We start from the raw sequence: 15742 nt of genomic DNA on the forward strand, positions 1-15742 counted from the left end.
CCTCCTCCATCTCATCTGTGAATATTCTCTTTACCTCAGCTACTGCACCCCAGGCTACTGATTTTACTTTCCCTTTGTCTTTACTTTATGAATCTTTTGAGGGTTGTCTTATCAATATTTCTATCCCTTCCACCTTTTCTTAAGGACTTCTTTCCTTGCATGACCTCAGCGGCTGCACTCTCCATCTCTGCGAGGGGCGTTTGGCTCCAGGTTGTCGTCCTGGTGTAGTTTCTTGGCATGATGGCTTTTCTACAATGTTTATGACATTGAAAATAAAACCTATATAATAATATAATAACAATATAATATAAACTTGTGCTTCATGGTGGGGTAAAGTGAGACACTGTCCCACTTTACCACACAGCATTTGTCCCACTTTACCCCGAAGCCACAATTTTAGAAAAACAACATCTTTTATCAATTCAGGCTTATCTTCAGCTAGCATCAATCACATGGTTTTATATGTTGGAAGTTCATCAATATGTATGATATAATTTTTTCTACCTGAATCAATTTGTTTTAACACAACAGTTGATTAAGTTCCAAGCAAGAAAATTTATTTTAAATGCAAAAAACACATTTTTGTGAAAAAACATACTTTCCATAGCACCAGCACCAACTTCTCCTTCATGGCAAGGGGGGAATGGGAGGGGCTTGAAAACATAATAGTCACATGACCACAAATGTGTTCAGTTGCCTAGATACAGTGGGTGTTTCACATCACCCGATGTCCCACATTCCCCCGAATCTATTGATTCATCTTCTCTATTGCAGCAAATTTCAGATTGTGTCTGAATGTTTTCAGACACAGTTGTCTTGTACCTTATGTCTGATCTACAGTACATGGGTAAGATAAAACCTGGGATGTTGTAGTCGTTATGTCATCTCCTTTTGTTCGGGTGCAACGGATTTTTGGTTTTGTACGTAATTTTACATGAAATAACGCATAATTCTGACACACGCGAAACTCACCATTACCTCAAGGTTTCAATAATGTGGTGGTAAGAATGACGGCAACGTCCACTAAATATCTGTTAAAATCGTGCTTGTAGTGGAACATGATGTAAATTACGCTTGTGGACACTTAGATGACACCACATAAAGCAGTAAGAGGGCATTTTCTGTTAATTTTCTATTGTTTTTTTACGTGGGAAGAAGGACTCACAAGTTACTTCAATTTTATTGAGCTGCAACTCCGTTGACTCAGACACTTCAACTACCCCTCTATTTGCATAGTGGTGAGTAGATAATGAGTGAAGGTTTCTTTTTTTGGGGAACTATCTCTTTAATGTCAGAACTTTTGTAGATGTGTTTGTGTGGAGTATAACTGAAGAAACATGAAACTGATGTGTAATGCCGTGAAGTTTCATACTTACTCCCCGTTGCATCACAATAATGCCAATATTGATGATTAGGGGACAAATCGACATTTTAATTCTAATCTCGTTTCTTGAAAATTTCTAAGTTCGCTCTCGCCGAGGTAATTTACAGGCAGTGCATCCTGAGGAGCCACTACCAAGGAACCCAGGATGTACTACAGTGGCGGTGCTGGTTTTCTCTTGTATCAGGAGACTGAGGTTAAGTGCTGCATGTAGCTTCCTTCCTGTCTTGTTGCCCGGAACCACAACCAACCCTGATTTAACCTCAATGCACAGGATACTGTCAATAATCCGTTGGCAGGTTTTGGTTCACCGGACTGAACTCTCTTGTATTTGCAGACAACATTTAGCACGTTCAATTTATCTACACTCATACTTGTCATTTTGATTCAGTCATGGTTTATATTTACATTAATAAGCCTTCATATTCGGCAAGGTTACAGGAGACCTCCACAACAGTCAAAAGTCAGGAGTGTGGCTTAATAACCTTTCCTAAAAATCCTATTGATTCTCCTTTTAGCTCTGTTTTGGTCTGCTAGGCTCTAGTTGCAAAATTCTCCAGTATATTGTTCAGCTTGTATTTACTTTTGTTTTACAACCATTTGCTGCGCCTGGAAAAAGTATTGGTTGAAGTGGAAAATCTGAATCAAAACAGGAAAGTTGTAGCTGTTGAACCAAAAAAAGTAGAGCAGACATGCATTGAGGTTTTGAACTGTAAAAGAACCTAACAGCTTGCAAAAACAGTCACATGTGAAACAAAACCACAGGTCAGTGAAATGGATGTCTGATGAAATGATGGTGATGCACCTAATGTGTTCGTTCCTGTAATGTTTATTTCAACATTGACCTGTTCACAGATCATTGATATTTTGACACCTTGGTTAATCTGTCATAATTTCTTCTCCGTTGTTGGTCAGTCAATGTGGACGGGCCATTGACATTTATATGAACTTTGTTTTGTCTCTTCTCACATCTTGTTGTCAATGAACAACAAGTCCGCTTTTTCAACTTATCCCACTCGAAGACTTACAATGACCACATCGAAGAAGATTGGGTATCCGGACTTCAACGCACGTCTGAAGGCAGATTTAAGGAGGGTCAACAAAACTTCATTGTTATGTACATGACTCTGAAAACATTGAAGCAGACTCATCCGCCCAGCATTTTGAGGATGTTTATGCTGGGCTAGGCGTTTGGGCACGAGTCCTTGCACCAGTCACTTACTGGTCCAGAGTCCATAAATCCATATGTTAAGAGACGTTGAACTAGCAGTGGGCTGTTTAATGAAACAAGGTATTACAGCATCAAATCCAGTATGTTGGTAAATGATAAGTGAACCAAATGTCTCCTCTAACTGGCAGAACAATTAAGTGATTCTTTAACAGTCAGGACAGTTAACTTCCGCAAGGAACTGTACCTCACAGAAAGCCCTACTGTAAACCACTTCACCGGTGTGTTGGTGCACATGCATGTAATGTCGTGTGTCTGTGTGTGATGTCACGTTAGCTTAGTTTATCCAGGACACACAGTGCAGCGTGTCTCTTTGAATATTTCCAAACCACGTCCTGGAAAAGGCCAGATAGACCTGTTTAGCCACCTATTTCCAGTAAGGCCCCACCTCTGCTGCTCTGTCTCCTCCTCGTTCACCCCTCCTTCCTTTGTAGCTCACAAACCATCTCACTGCAAACGTTGCTGTTGACACCGGCGTGTGGTCACGCTGCACCTGAATGAGCGTGCTATTATCTCACCAAAGCAAACTGGGGTTGTAAAAGGGCAGGCTGTACTCAAACAGCAGTGCACACAAACGGGTAGTGGGGGATAGTCTAATTTTATCACAAAGATACTATGATGAATTTCTTGTCTGTTGCAGTTAAACATTCACATTAGGTTAAAACTAAAAAAAATTTGATATTTGTTTCAAATTACGAAATACCTGTTTGTATGTGAGTGTCTTGCTTAAATGATGAATCTAAAATATCAAGTATATCCCCTGCCCCATAAATGGTATTAATATTACAGTGATTATTTTTAAATCATGTGAAGGATTTTGATTTTAGGATACCTCACACTTCAGTCTGCAATAATTCAATAATTCACCACAGAGAGACAAAACATGCTCAAAAACGTCCGTTCATTTTGTAACTTATTTTCTAGATCTATCTGAATCACTACTTTTGAGTTAACTCATGGAATGATTCCAAAACAATGTGACAGCCATATTTATTCATCTTTAGCACCTGTAAAATGACTGAGCCGACACCTCTCCGTCAAATACAGAGAACGGTTATTACTCTCATTCTGTGAGAGCAATTTCCCTGATCCTACAATTTGCAAACTTCCTTGAGCACATTTTAATTATAGGTATTGTACCTTATGTGTAGCTAGAAAGGCTCCTCGTACAAGACCCAACTCATGTTTCAGAGCAGGGAAAATCCCACAAAGTGCTCACTTTGAATGTTTAACCAGAACCGTATACATGCTTGTTACAAAGTGTTTATACACAGGTTGTATGTGTAGCTCTATTGTTTGTTTAAGTACCACTCTATAGGTGAATACTAATTTACGATACTATGATTTATGTTTAAGTTCCCGAATGTGTTATAGTGGAATAGCTGCTTCTGTATATTATTCAACAATAAATATACATTGTGCTACAAATCCACAACATAATTTAAGATAAGTTCTGTTAGTATTAGACTAATAATATTATTATGCATTATAAGGTCTGAACACGCCAAAGAGAAAAGAAAATTGGGTAAAAACTACCTTTTAGCTCAAGCTAATTTACAGACTTTCTTCTTGTTGATTTTATTTTGTGTGTTTCATGTTTCCTTTGGTATCTTATGGTTGAAAAAGCTGTCTTGTTGCCTTATTGCTTTAGTATCTGAGATTCCGGGACAATATACAGAAACAAATAAATGAAAAAGCATAAATCAGATATGTCCTGCTAATGCTAGTCAGGCCTTAGATGCCCATCCACAAAAAACCCCAATATCAAATATAAACAAATCCCAATATAATCCTCCTATATGTTTTAAAAGGAGAGATTTATAACTTTTATAAGTTTGTTAGACACAACCTTCGCCCTTTACACTGCCAGGACTTTAGTTTCAGTAGTTTTCTTCCCTTTTCTTTTTGCTTTTTTGACAAGCTGCCACACAACCATGTCAACACACTGTAGCTGTTACAGACAAACTTCAATGACTTCTGTATGTTCCACCAATTTTTTCCTCCCTCGACACTTCCACTTTTGAATTCCGCCATGTTCCCCTCTGTTGTGCATATTTTGTGCAATACCCATGTACGCAGCACAAAAAAAGGACACGACACAGAGCAAGACGGAACCATGTGTCTCTGTAAATAACCACATCTCTTTAATGCCAGTCCTGCGTACTGCCCAGAAAAAATACACCATTCAACAAGTTACAAACACTGGAATTTGAGAGTGCATAAAGGAATGCTGTAAGCGTGAAGTCATTGGTCTTGTTTAGCCACTTGGCTAAATCTCTACTCAAGAACAGAAAGAGATCTGACAGATACAGAGCAATACAGGAAGCTGAGGGATCTCTGATCTTTATTTTATGGTCTTTCATGATGCCACAGCAACGGACCAGATACACTCTGTTCCTGGCCCGACATTTGATTCAATTTTATGAAATAGACAAAGATTGGGGATCATTTGGCCACGTATTTAGATTGGTTCTATTTATCAAAACTTCCGGATTTTAACGAGAAATAGGAAAAGAGATCACATTAGTCCAGTTTTAGCGTCTTTACACTGGCTTCCAGTATAACTGAGGATTGGTTTTAACTTGTTGTGTACTTGTTTGTAAGTCTCTTAATGGTAAAGCACCCTCAAACATCTCTTACTGTTTATCGAAATATGTTCCAAACCGTTCCCTCAGGTCGTCTACCGCGGGCTTGCTCAATATCCCAAAAACAAACTATAAAAGTTTGGGGAAGCAGCTTTCTCTGGCTATGCACCAAAGGTTTGGAAAAAACTCCCACCACACATCCAACGAGGTTCTTCTGTTCATAGTTTCAAGGAACAACTCAAGACCTATTTCTGCTATGTTGCTTTTAATTGGTCTTCTCTGTTTTATTTCTTATTTTTTATCTTATTTCATGTCTCTGATTTGTAAAGCACTTTGAGATGCATTTTATGTATGAAAGGTGCTGTATAAATACATTTATTGTTGTTATTATTATTATTATAAAGATAATTTTTTCAGTATTTCTTGAATGGTCCTTTCTTGCCTTTGACCCTCCTATGACCTCAGGGTGGGAAATGTCACAGGTGCATTGCACAAACCCTAAATACCAGGACCATCCTCAGCTCGAGGTCTTCCCACACACAGCGACATCACAGCCCAGCACTTTGGATTCCCACCTTTCGCCGGAGATCTACCTCCATCCTGTCACGAACGGCAGCACGTCACTCTCACACCTACACTACAGCTTCACACAGTCACCCGCTGTTAGAGTGACAGCTCTGTACGCACACACTCACACGCCCACCCAAAACTCTTGACATCAGGGCTCCCTCCTAAACCCACAGCGTACACCTCTGCACTCAGTGTCAGAGCAGCTCTCTTCACCGCAGCAGAGTCACAAGCTGCCCCCTCACAACCCTCACTACGGGGTTAACTGAACGCTTGGCTGGATTCTGGGCGCTGGTGGAAGCCCAAAGGGGAATCCATCATCAAATGAAGTTCACACGTCTATATGTCTAATCTCAGGGCTGCTCCATAACTAATACGAGAAGATTCATGAAGGATAGGACAGTGCTCAGTGTGACTAGATAGTGTTTTTGATTTAGGACTAAAGCATTATGTTTAGCAGACAGGTCTCCATCTGCTGCCAGTGGTTTGACTGTGTGAAATGATCTATTTTGGATCGGTGAGGGTTAAATGTAATGTCTTTCTTAGAATGCAATTTCAGTGAATACCAGTGAAGCATTAATGAAGGCAATGAAGAGGCTTTATAGGACAGAGGGCTTCCAAGGATCACATGATAACTGTAGTCTGTTTACTCAGCTCGCATTTGACATGTGAGCTTCTTGGTGCAGGATGGACAGGCAAACATTGAAGTCCAAACCTCAGCACAGCAGCGTTAATGTTTCTCTAGAGTCAAATCATACTAATGAAAAGGTTCTTTGTTATCCACACTGTGTAGAGTCCCACAGCCTGGTTTTGGAAGTATTCATTAATTTTTTGAATAGAGATTTTGATTATCAGCCATAATATTTGTAATCATCCGAGGTAGACTTGCCACAAACTATGAGATTGTGAAACGATGTCATATGTTCCTGTAGAAGCCACAAGTCCATATGACATCACTAGCCTTTAAGAAAAACATGTTTTATTCAATGAAATCCCTTCTACATCCATAACCATGCACAAACACAAACATGATAAGTGAGACAATTAAAATAAAGATTTATAAACAATTGAATTAATAAATAAAATGTAAATGTGAAATTGATCAAATAAATCTCTTATCTAGGGACTAAGAAAGTGATACTGCTGATAAATATAATATGAACTTTTCCAGTTTTTATCAGTGTGAAAGAATTTGTGTGAAAATTATTTATACTGAATCTATTTTCTGTCCTTCATTATGAGACCAAATCTAATTAACTCCACATTTTGAGAAGCCTCTTATAGACACATTAAAAGGGAACACTAGATTTCATTACATTATAAAGTTCCTTCCATAACTTTATAATGTATTTTTTTAAAGTATTACTTTCCTTCTGTCCATTTTGTCTCTATTATTGTAGGTGCGTTGCCTCTTCTGCTAAGTTACAGCACCCTCTGCTGGACAAAAGTGTAAATTGCGGGTTATTTTAAAGCTCGGGGGCCTGGTATATCGAGTGTGAAATGTTATTAATGGATTTGTATATATTTTTTAAGTTAGTGAAGTGTATTTTAGTGTTTTATAAATAAAATAAATTAATTACAGTGACTGCTGCATTTATATGATAAAGTCTCGTAGCACATATTCCTGTAACGACAAGGACAGGTGGTGCCTTCAGGAGCTGATGTTAATATGGACATTCAATCGCAACCCTTATACTTCCATTATATTTTCGGGGGATTTATTGAAATCTCTTAAGTCGTGTAGAGATCTAACAAACAGCTTAAGGTTAAAACAGGTTTAAACAGATCCAGAGTTGCCTAAAGTCTTGTATAGTCCACACGCATAGCACGAGTGGCGGTGTCAGAAGGAGGGAAGTACGAGGAGCCCTGGAAGGCAGCAGCAGAAACAGTGTCTGACTGTTCCGTGTTATTTTTTACACGTTTGTCTCGTAATGGATTCACAGCCTCCTCCGAAGCCGTGGGAGAGACGGGTTCCAGGGATGATGTCTGCGCCTGTAAACTACAGGTAAACGCGCCTTTAGCCGTGGCAGCTCGCTCGCCATCTTGGAATCTGCTCCGTGTTTACTGGCTGTAGCTGGTTAGCTCTTGTTGCTAGCTAGCTAATACTGAAGTTGTTGCACGAGAAACCAAAAAGAAAAGACTGTTGGGGTAATGACAAGTTGTCATCTAGCTGTCTAACACTTAGGTTAACTGTATCCTCTGTATAAAGTGTATCCTCTCAGTCTGCTTAACTAGATAAAGACTCGAGTCCGGACAGGTAGATTCTGAGCTAGGCCCAACGAGGCCCTGTTATGTTCAGGCCCTGGTGTTTCTTCACAGACCTCACCTGTACTTCCTGCGTCTCTGTTTCATTACGTTATCATGAATGTAAAAACTGTAGAGTACACCAGACTAAACACAGATGAATTGTATTTATAATTGTAGGTAATATATAACACGACAGTCACACTATATTAAATCTTCTCTGCTTACTGCTACTCATGAGCCATCAGATTCAACATGTTACCACATTGCTTGTAATTGTAGTTTCATACCAATAACGTTGTGTATTGGGTTTGAACAAATCCTAAAATCTTGTCCCACACCGTTTTTTTTTTGTACAAGTTAACCCTGGGGGTTGTTTTGAACAGCCTGTTAATGATTAACCTAATGCCTGTTGTAGGGTAAGTCACACATCAGTCACATGGCTAATTTACTTTCTTATCTTGACCTTTCTATCTTTATAGGTCAGCAGACTTCGGACGAACCTTAGGGGCCCCCATTTCTTCCGGCCCTCCTATCCTGACCAGGATGGTTCCCCCAGTGCCCCCTCGTCCTGTCCAGCATCCCGTCCAGCAGTCCTACCGTCCATCCTACAGCCCCTTTACCTCATCTTACAGCCCCTATGGGAGCTCCATGTACAGTGGCTACAGCCCCTACAGCTACGGGGGTGGTGTTGGCGGCTATGGCCAGGGAGGTTACAGTCGCCTCTCCCACCAAGAAGACGTGGCCCCCAGTAGGTTTGTGCAGCAGGCAGAGGAGAGCAGCCGCGGTGCCTTCCAGTCCATCGAGAGCATCGTTCAGGCCTTTGGCTCAGTGAGCATGATGATGGAAGCCACCTTCTCTGCGGTGTATAACAGCTTCCGTGCCGTGCTGGACGTAGCCAACCACCTAACGCGGCTACGTAGTCACCTCACCCGCGTCTTGTCAGCCTTTGCTCTGGTGCGAACATTGCGTTACCTCTACCGGCGGATACAGAGGCTGCTGGGGCGGAGGTCAAATGCAGAAGTTGAGGACTTATGGGCCGACAGCGCTACTGATGCCCTAGCTACAAATGCAGCCCCAGGGCTTGGAGCAGGGATGGACGAACAGACTGTCAAATCGTGGCCAATCTTTCTGTTCTTTGCTGTGGTTCTGGGTGGACCTTACCTCATCTGGAAACTGCTAAGCTCCAGCCCTGCCCCGGAAGAAAATGGTGAGACTTTCAGCACATTTAAGATTTCGTACTCATTGATGAGATAATGCCTTCCCAGGTTTTTATATTAGAGCTTGCCCTTTGGTGTTGATACCAACATATTGGCCTTTATAATTGCCAAATCGCATTTTTACAACCGTATGACGAAGAAGACTGAATTTGTTATGAATTATTATAAATAAATAACCAACACTATAAACTATTAATAATAAATACAAAACTGTTACTTTGTTTTTTCGATCATCAGCTCTCACCTCGAAACATCAAACCCAATAACTGCAGGTGGTTTTCCATTCATGATGACACCCAGTTTTATCAGTTACTTGGAATGAAAACTTGCACCATCTTGAGGACCATATGTATAGATAGTTTCAGTTAGACAACAGCCTCTGATCACTGGGAAATATTCGAAAACTACATCACTTGTACCAAAGGCAGCCATTACTGAACATATGTTCTACGTGTTTGATTAAAACATAAATATTTCTCAAATGATATTCTATACATGGCTAGAAACTGAATCTTATATTATTGGTGTATCCAGCCAGTCTTTTACTCCAAACAAATAAACATCTTTAATGTTTCTTTATTTAGCCACGGACTGGGCCAGTGGAGAGGATGACCATGTGGTGGCCAGAGCAGAGTATGACTTCACTGCTGCGTCTGAGGAGGAGATTTCTGTTCGGGCAGGGGACATGGTCAACCTCGCCCCTAAAGGTGAGAGAGCTCCTAAGTGACTGAGGGTCATTATTTTCTGCCCTCAGGTTTCCCCCCACGGGGAAATCTTGTAAGGTTTTTTGGTGCATTCAACCTTTATTTATGCTTTATTTACTATTTAGGCTTTCATCGGTTTTTCTGATCTTTTAACATTTTTTGAGTTGATTCTGTTGTAGCATACAATATACAGTATATATTGATAACATGATATTTCCTCTATGTCGATGAGCTCAGACCTTTTATTCTCTCTTGTGTGCAGAGCAACAGCCCAGGGTGCGCGGCTGGCTGCTAGCCAGTGTGGACAGTCAGACCACAGGGCTCGTCCCAGCCAACTACGTTAAGGTACTTGGTAAGAGGAGAGGCCGTAAGCATGCAGAGATGGAGAGGCTTTCTCAGATCCAGCAAGCAAACACGCTTGCCTCCCAGGCGGCCTTGTCTTCACACCCACAACCAAATCTCACCCAAGGCTTCACCCCAGGCCCTGGGTCAGCCTCCACCTTGCCTTGCTCAGAGGAGCTGCTAGAGTCAGTGTACAGTGAAGCACCAGCTGCCTCCAGTGTGCCCTCCTGCAACATTAATGAGACAATAGAATTGTGAGGTTTACGCATATGTACATACCGCTACATGTTGGTCTGTGTGGGTGCATAGCATTCATCTGCTCAGTCCGTACTTGTTAGAAACGTTGAACTAATAATCATCTGACATTAGATTATTGGAGAAACATCATGGACCTCACCAAGATGCTCAAAGTACTTTATAGATTCATCTATGATGATTCAAATAATCTAACATAATCTGAGCCTTTACTAAGGTCAGAATAGGTCTCAGACAGAATATTATGTCAAGATTGTTTAGTGACAGAAATTCTTTTAATGTTTAAGTAAATGAGGTGCACTGATGTATCACCTGTGTTTGGTTTGATACTGTAATGATGTAACATTGTGTTGGGTCTGGACTTTACACAGTTTTCTCTGTGAAGCAAATGGGATTTGATTCATCCAGGTTGAGGGGCTAATTTAGCAAGTTTCCAACAGTTCACAGGATGAAATTTGTAAAATAATATTTAATAGTAATTTTGAAAATAAATATATTTCCAAATGATCTGGCTATTGTTATCTATCTATCTATTTGTCTATTTCACAGCACTGTTGCAAATAGACTTATAAATTGATGTCCAAGTATGAATTGTTATACATAAACTCACGATTAAAGAGCCACCAGCTCACGTTTCAAATAGATTCTCTCCACTCAGCGAGGCACCCGCTGATAAACAAACTCTGATTATTGGCGACTCGGTTCTGAGAAACGTCAGGTTAGCGACACCAGCGACCATAGTTAATTGTATCCCAGGGGCCAGAGCCGGCGACATCGAATCGAAACTTAAGTTAATGGCTAAAACTAAAAAAGGTAAATACAATAAAATTGTAATTCACGTCGGCTGCAACGACTCCCGGCTTTGTATGTCGGAGGTCACTAAATTGAATGTTGAGTCGGTGTGTGCTTTTGCTAAAACGATGTCGGACACAGTAGTTTTCTCTGGCCCGCTCCCTAATACAACAGGTGACGACATGTTTAGTCGCATGTTGTCTTTTAACCGCTGGCTGTCGAGGTGGTGTCCTGTAAACGGCGTGGGCTTTATAGATAATTGGCTAACTTTTTTGAGAAAACCTGGTCTTGTTAGGAGAGACGGCGTTCATCCCACTTGGGATGGAGCAGCTCTCTTATCTAGGAATATTACTAAGTCTATAACATGACAACCCATAGTTGGGACCAGGAAGCAGATCTGCAGTGCTAAACACTTCTCTGCGCTCCCTCTGGATCAGTCACAAAACCCCATAGAGATTGTGTCTGTTCACCGTCCGATTAAATTATTGAAATTAAACAATAACAGAGCGAGAACTCCACACAAAAATTTAATACAAATTAAAACAACCTCTGAAACAATACAGGAAACCCAGACTTTTAAATGTGGTCTTTTAAACATTAGATCACTGGAAAAAAAGGCTCTTTTAGTTAATGAAATAGTCTCTGATTACAACATAGATTTATTGTCCCTCACTGAGACGTGGCTGCATCCTGATGATTATGTCAGTCTAAATGAATCTACTCCCCCCAGTCATATCAATTCACAGGTTCCTAGAGAAATTGGGCGAGGAGGTGGAGTTGCTGCTATTTTTAACTCCAGTCTATCAATTAATCCTAAACCTAAACTCAGCTACAAGTCATTTGAATGTCTGGTTCTTAGTCTTCCACGCCAATCCAGGAACCACCAACAGCCAATCATATTTGCCGTAGTTTACCGTGCTCCCAGGGCTTATACTGAATTTTTAAAGGAATTCCCTGAGTTTTTATCAAACTTAGTCCTAAAGACCTATAAAATTATTATTGTTGGTGACTTTAATATTAATGTTGGTAATAATAAAGATTGCCTTAGCGTAGCATTTATTTCAATACTAGACTCTATTGGTTTCAGTCAGTGTGTGCACAAACCTACTCATTGTGGTAACCACACACTTGACCTTGTATTATCGTACGGTGTCGCAATTGAAAATTTAACAGTACTTCCGCGCAATCCAGTTCTATCAGACCATAATTTAATAACCTTTGATTTTTCAATAACTGAATATATGCCACTAATAAAAAATTCATTTTCTAGATGTCTACCTGATAGTGCTGTAGCTAAATTTAAGGAAATAATCCCAATTACATTTAAACCCGTATTAGCAGTAGATATAAACAACAAATTCTTTAAAACCCTGAGCTCCATTGAGATCAACCACCTCGTCGATAGCTCTGCAGACTCATTACGATTAACATTAGACTCAATAGCGCCTCTAAAAAAGAAAAATGTCAAACATAGTAAATTAGCTCCGTGGTATAATTCCCAGACAAATGAGTTAAAACAATTATCAAGAAAACTAGAAAGGAAGTGGCGCTCCAGCAACAATGTTGAAAACCTCATAGAATGGAAGAATAGTGTTAAAGAATATAAAAAGGCTCTCCACAAAGCAAGAGCCGCCTACTATTCAAAACTAATAGAAGAGAATAAAAACAACCCCAGGTTTCTCTTCAGCACTGTAGCCAGGCTGACAGAGAGTCACACCTCCACAGAACCCAGTATTCCTCGATCCCTAAATAGCAATATCTTTATGACCTTTTTAATGATAAAATTCAAACTATTAGAAATAAAATCAACCATCTCCTGCCCTCAATTGGCACTAATACCCTCCCAACAACAGAGATCTCAGAAACGGCTGAGAATCCTACCCATTACTTAGACAGCTTCTCTCTGATCACCCGTGATCAGTTTACCAAATTAATCTCAGGTTCTAAACCAACAACCTGTATCTTAGATCCCATTCCTACCAAATTACTAAAAGAAATTCTGCCCCTAATTGATAGTTCGTTACTTAACATTATCAATCTGTCATTATCATCAGGTTATGTACCACAGTCTTTTAAAATAGCTGTCATCAAACCCCTACTCAAAAAACCCACCCTAGACCCAGAGGTTTTAGCCAATTACAGACCAATATCTAACCTCCCCTTCATTTCTAAAATCTTAGAAAAAGTGGTAGCCAATCAGCTGTGTGAGTTTCTCCAGGAAAATAATATATATGAAGACTTTCAATCGGGGTTTAGAGCCAATCACAGTACAGAGACAGCCTTGGCAAAAGTCACTAATGACCTTTCAATAGCCTCAGATCAGGGACTTGTGTCTGTCCTCGTTCTGTTAGATCTCAGTGCAGCATTCGACACAATTGACCATCAAATTTTATTACAAAGACTAAAACAGTTAATTAACATTAATGGAACCGCCCTTAACTGGTTTAAATCGTATTTTTCTGATCGCTCCCAATTTGTGCAAATTAATGATGAGTCATCTGTGTGCACTAAAGTTAATCATGGTGTTCCACAGGGCTCTGTGCTCGGCCCAATTATATTCTCATTATAAATGCTTCCACTAGGAAACATTATCAGGACACACTCGGTAAATTTCCACTGCTATGCGGATGACACCCAGTTATATTTGTCAATAAAACCTGAACAAAGTAATCAATTAACTAAACTTCGAACATGTCTCAAGGACATAAAAACCTGGATGACCCGCAATTTTCTCTTATTAAACTCAGACAAAACAGAGGTTATAATACTTGGCCCCAAACACCTTAGAGATGCATTATCTAATGATATAGCTGCGCTAGACGACATTGCCCTTGCTTCCAATGAAACAGTCAGGAATTTGGGAGTGATCTTCGATCCTGATTTATCCTTTAATAGTCACTTAAAACAAATTTCTAGGACCGCTTTTTTCCACTTGCGTAATATTTCAAAAATTAGACATGTCCTTTCACAAAAAGATGCAGAAAAACTAGTCCACGCCTTTGTTACATCGAGACTGGACTATTGTAATTCATTATTATCAGGCTCCAGCAGGAAGTCGTTAAAGACTCTACAGCTTGTCCAAAATGCCGCAGCACATGTCCTGACGAGAACAAAGAGAAGAGAGCACATTACTCCAGTATTAGCATCGCTACACTGGCTTCCAGTTAAATCTGGAATAGAATTTAAAATTCTCCTCCTCACCTTCAAGGCCCTTAATAATATAGCGCCTTTATACCTTAAAGAGCTGTTAATACCTTATAAACCCACTAGAGCACTCCGCTCCCAGAATTCAAGCCTACTTGTCGTCCCTAAATTCTCTAAAAGTAGAGTAGGAGCCAGAGCTGTTAGCAATCAAGCCCCTCGGCTGTGGAATAATCTACCACTTTCAGTTCGGGAGGCAGTCACCATCTGTTCCTACCAAAGTAGGCTCAAAACCTTCCTTTTTGATAAAGCTTATAGTTAGAGCTAATTAGTGCGGCAGAACGTTACTTGTTCTATTTTGTGACACATGACACACGGAGCTTCTCTTTCCAGCTTCTCCTTCCTCTTCTCCATCCCTATCCCCCTTCCCCGGAATCCCTTTGCTTTATCACCCGCAGATCCAGGGCCTCTGTGGCCGCACCATGGATTACGGTTTGTGGATCGCGCACGGGGGGTCGCGGTGTTGGATCCAGTGTGGCGGATTCTGAGTCATGTGGGCTGATCGTGGTGCTGGTGGCGGACCCTGTGTCGCGTTGGCATTGGGCACGGGCGGTGGACCAGGACCCTGGTGGTGGCTTGTGATGGGTCCTCCTGGTGGGCGGCGATGGACAGTGACTGAGGACTGGAGTGGCGTCTGGTCTGGATGGTGGATCGTGGTCTAGATGGTTGCTGAGCATGAACTGTGCTTGCAGCGGGACTGCTTGGCATGTCATGTTGGGGTTGTCCTTCGGGATGTCTACCCTCATCAATGCTGCTAGAGACTTTGACTATTGATGATGTTGTCCTGCACATGGCATCTATTGCACTTCTGTCCGTCCTGGGAGAGGGATCCCTCACATGTGGCTCTCTCTGAGGTTTCTACATATTTTTACCCTGTTAAAAGGGTTTTTTGTAGTTTTTCCTTACTCTTGCTGAGGGTTAAGGACAGAGGATGTCACACCCTGTTAAAGCCCTATGAGATGAATTGTAATTTGTGAATATGGGCTATACAAATAAAATTTGATTGATTGATTGATTGAAATGCAAGTAAATAGCATAAATAATATTATTTTATGTCTTGTCTAGATAGCAAGATTACACAACTACTGTGCAGATTTCAAGGAAACTTGCTGGAAAGATGCAGTATGATTCATGGAAGACCCATTTCATTTTGGTGCAGGTCCGGGAGTTAGTTTCACCTTTTTTAACAAAATGATGTAGGGCATTTTTTCAATTTCAATGTT

The 15742-nt window shown here is 40.6% G+C and overlaps 1 protein-coding gene across 1 annotated transcript; it reads left to right on the forward strand.

Moving 5' to 3' along the window:
• The first annotated feature begins 7398 nt into the window (after positions 1-7398).
• pex13 (peroxisomal biogenesis factor 13) lies at positions 7399-11033 on the forward strand. Its single transcript, XM_062401035.1, has 4 exons — positions 7399-7766; positions 8488-9215; positions 9810-9932; positions 10192-11033. The coding sequence occupies exons 1-4, from the start codon at positions 7693-7695 to the stop codon at positions 10527-10529; spliced, it is 1263 nt and encodes a 420-aa protein (XP_062257019.1). The 5' UTR covers positions 7399-7692; the 3' UTR covers positions 10530-11033.
• The last annotated feature ends 4709 nt before the right edge of the window (positions 11034-15742 follow it).

The sequence above is a fragment of the Platichthys flesus genome, chromosome 12 (genome assembly GCF_949316205.1).
Source record: "Platichthys flesus chromosome 12, fPlaFle2.1, whole genome shotgun sequence".
NCBI classification, from domain to species: Eukaryota; Metazoa; Chordata; class Actinopteri; order Pleuronectiformes; family Pleuronectidae; genus Platichthys; species Platichthys flesus.

Coding starts and splice junctions, on each gene's coding strand:
- pex13 (XM_062401035.1), top strand. CDS start 7,693: ATGGATTCACAGCCTCCTCCGAAGCCGTGGGAGAGACGGGTTCCAGGG. Junction 9,216..9,809: donor CCCTGCCCCGGAAGAAAATG/GTGAGACTTTCA, acceptor TTCTTTATTTAG/CCACGGACTGGGCCAGTGGA. Junction 9,933..10,191: donor GGTCAACCTCGCCCCTAAAG/GTGAGAGAGCTC, acceptor TCTTGTGTGCAG/AGCAACAGCCCAGGGTGCGC.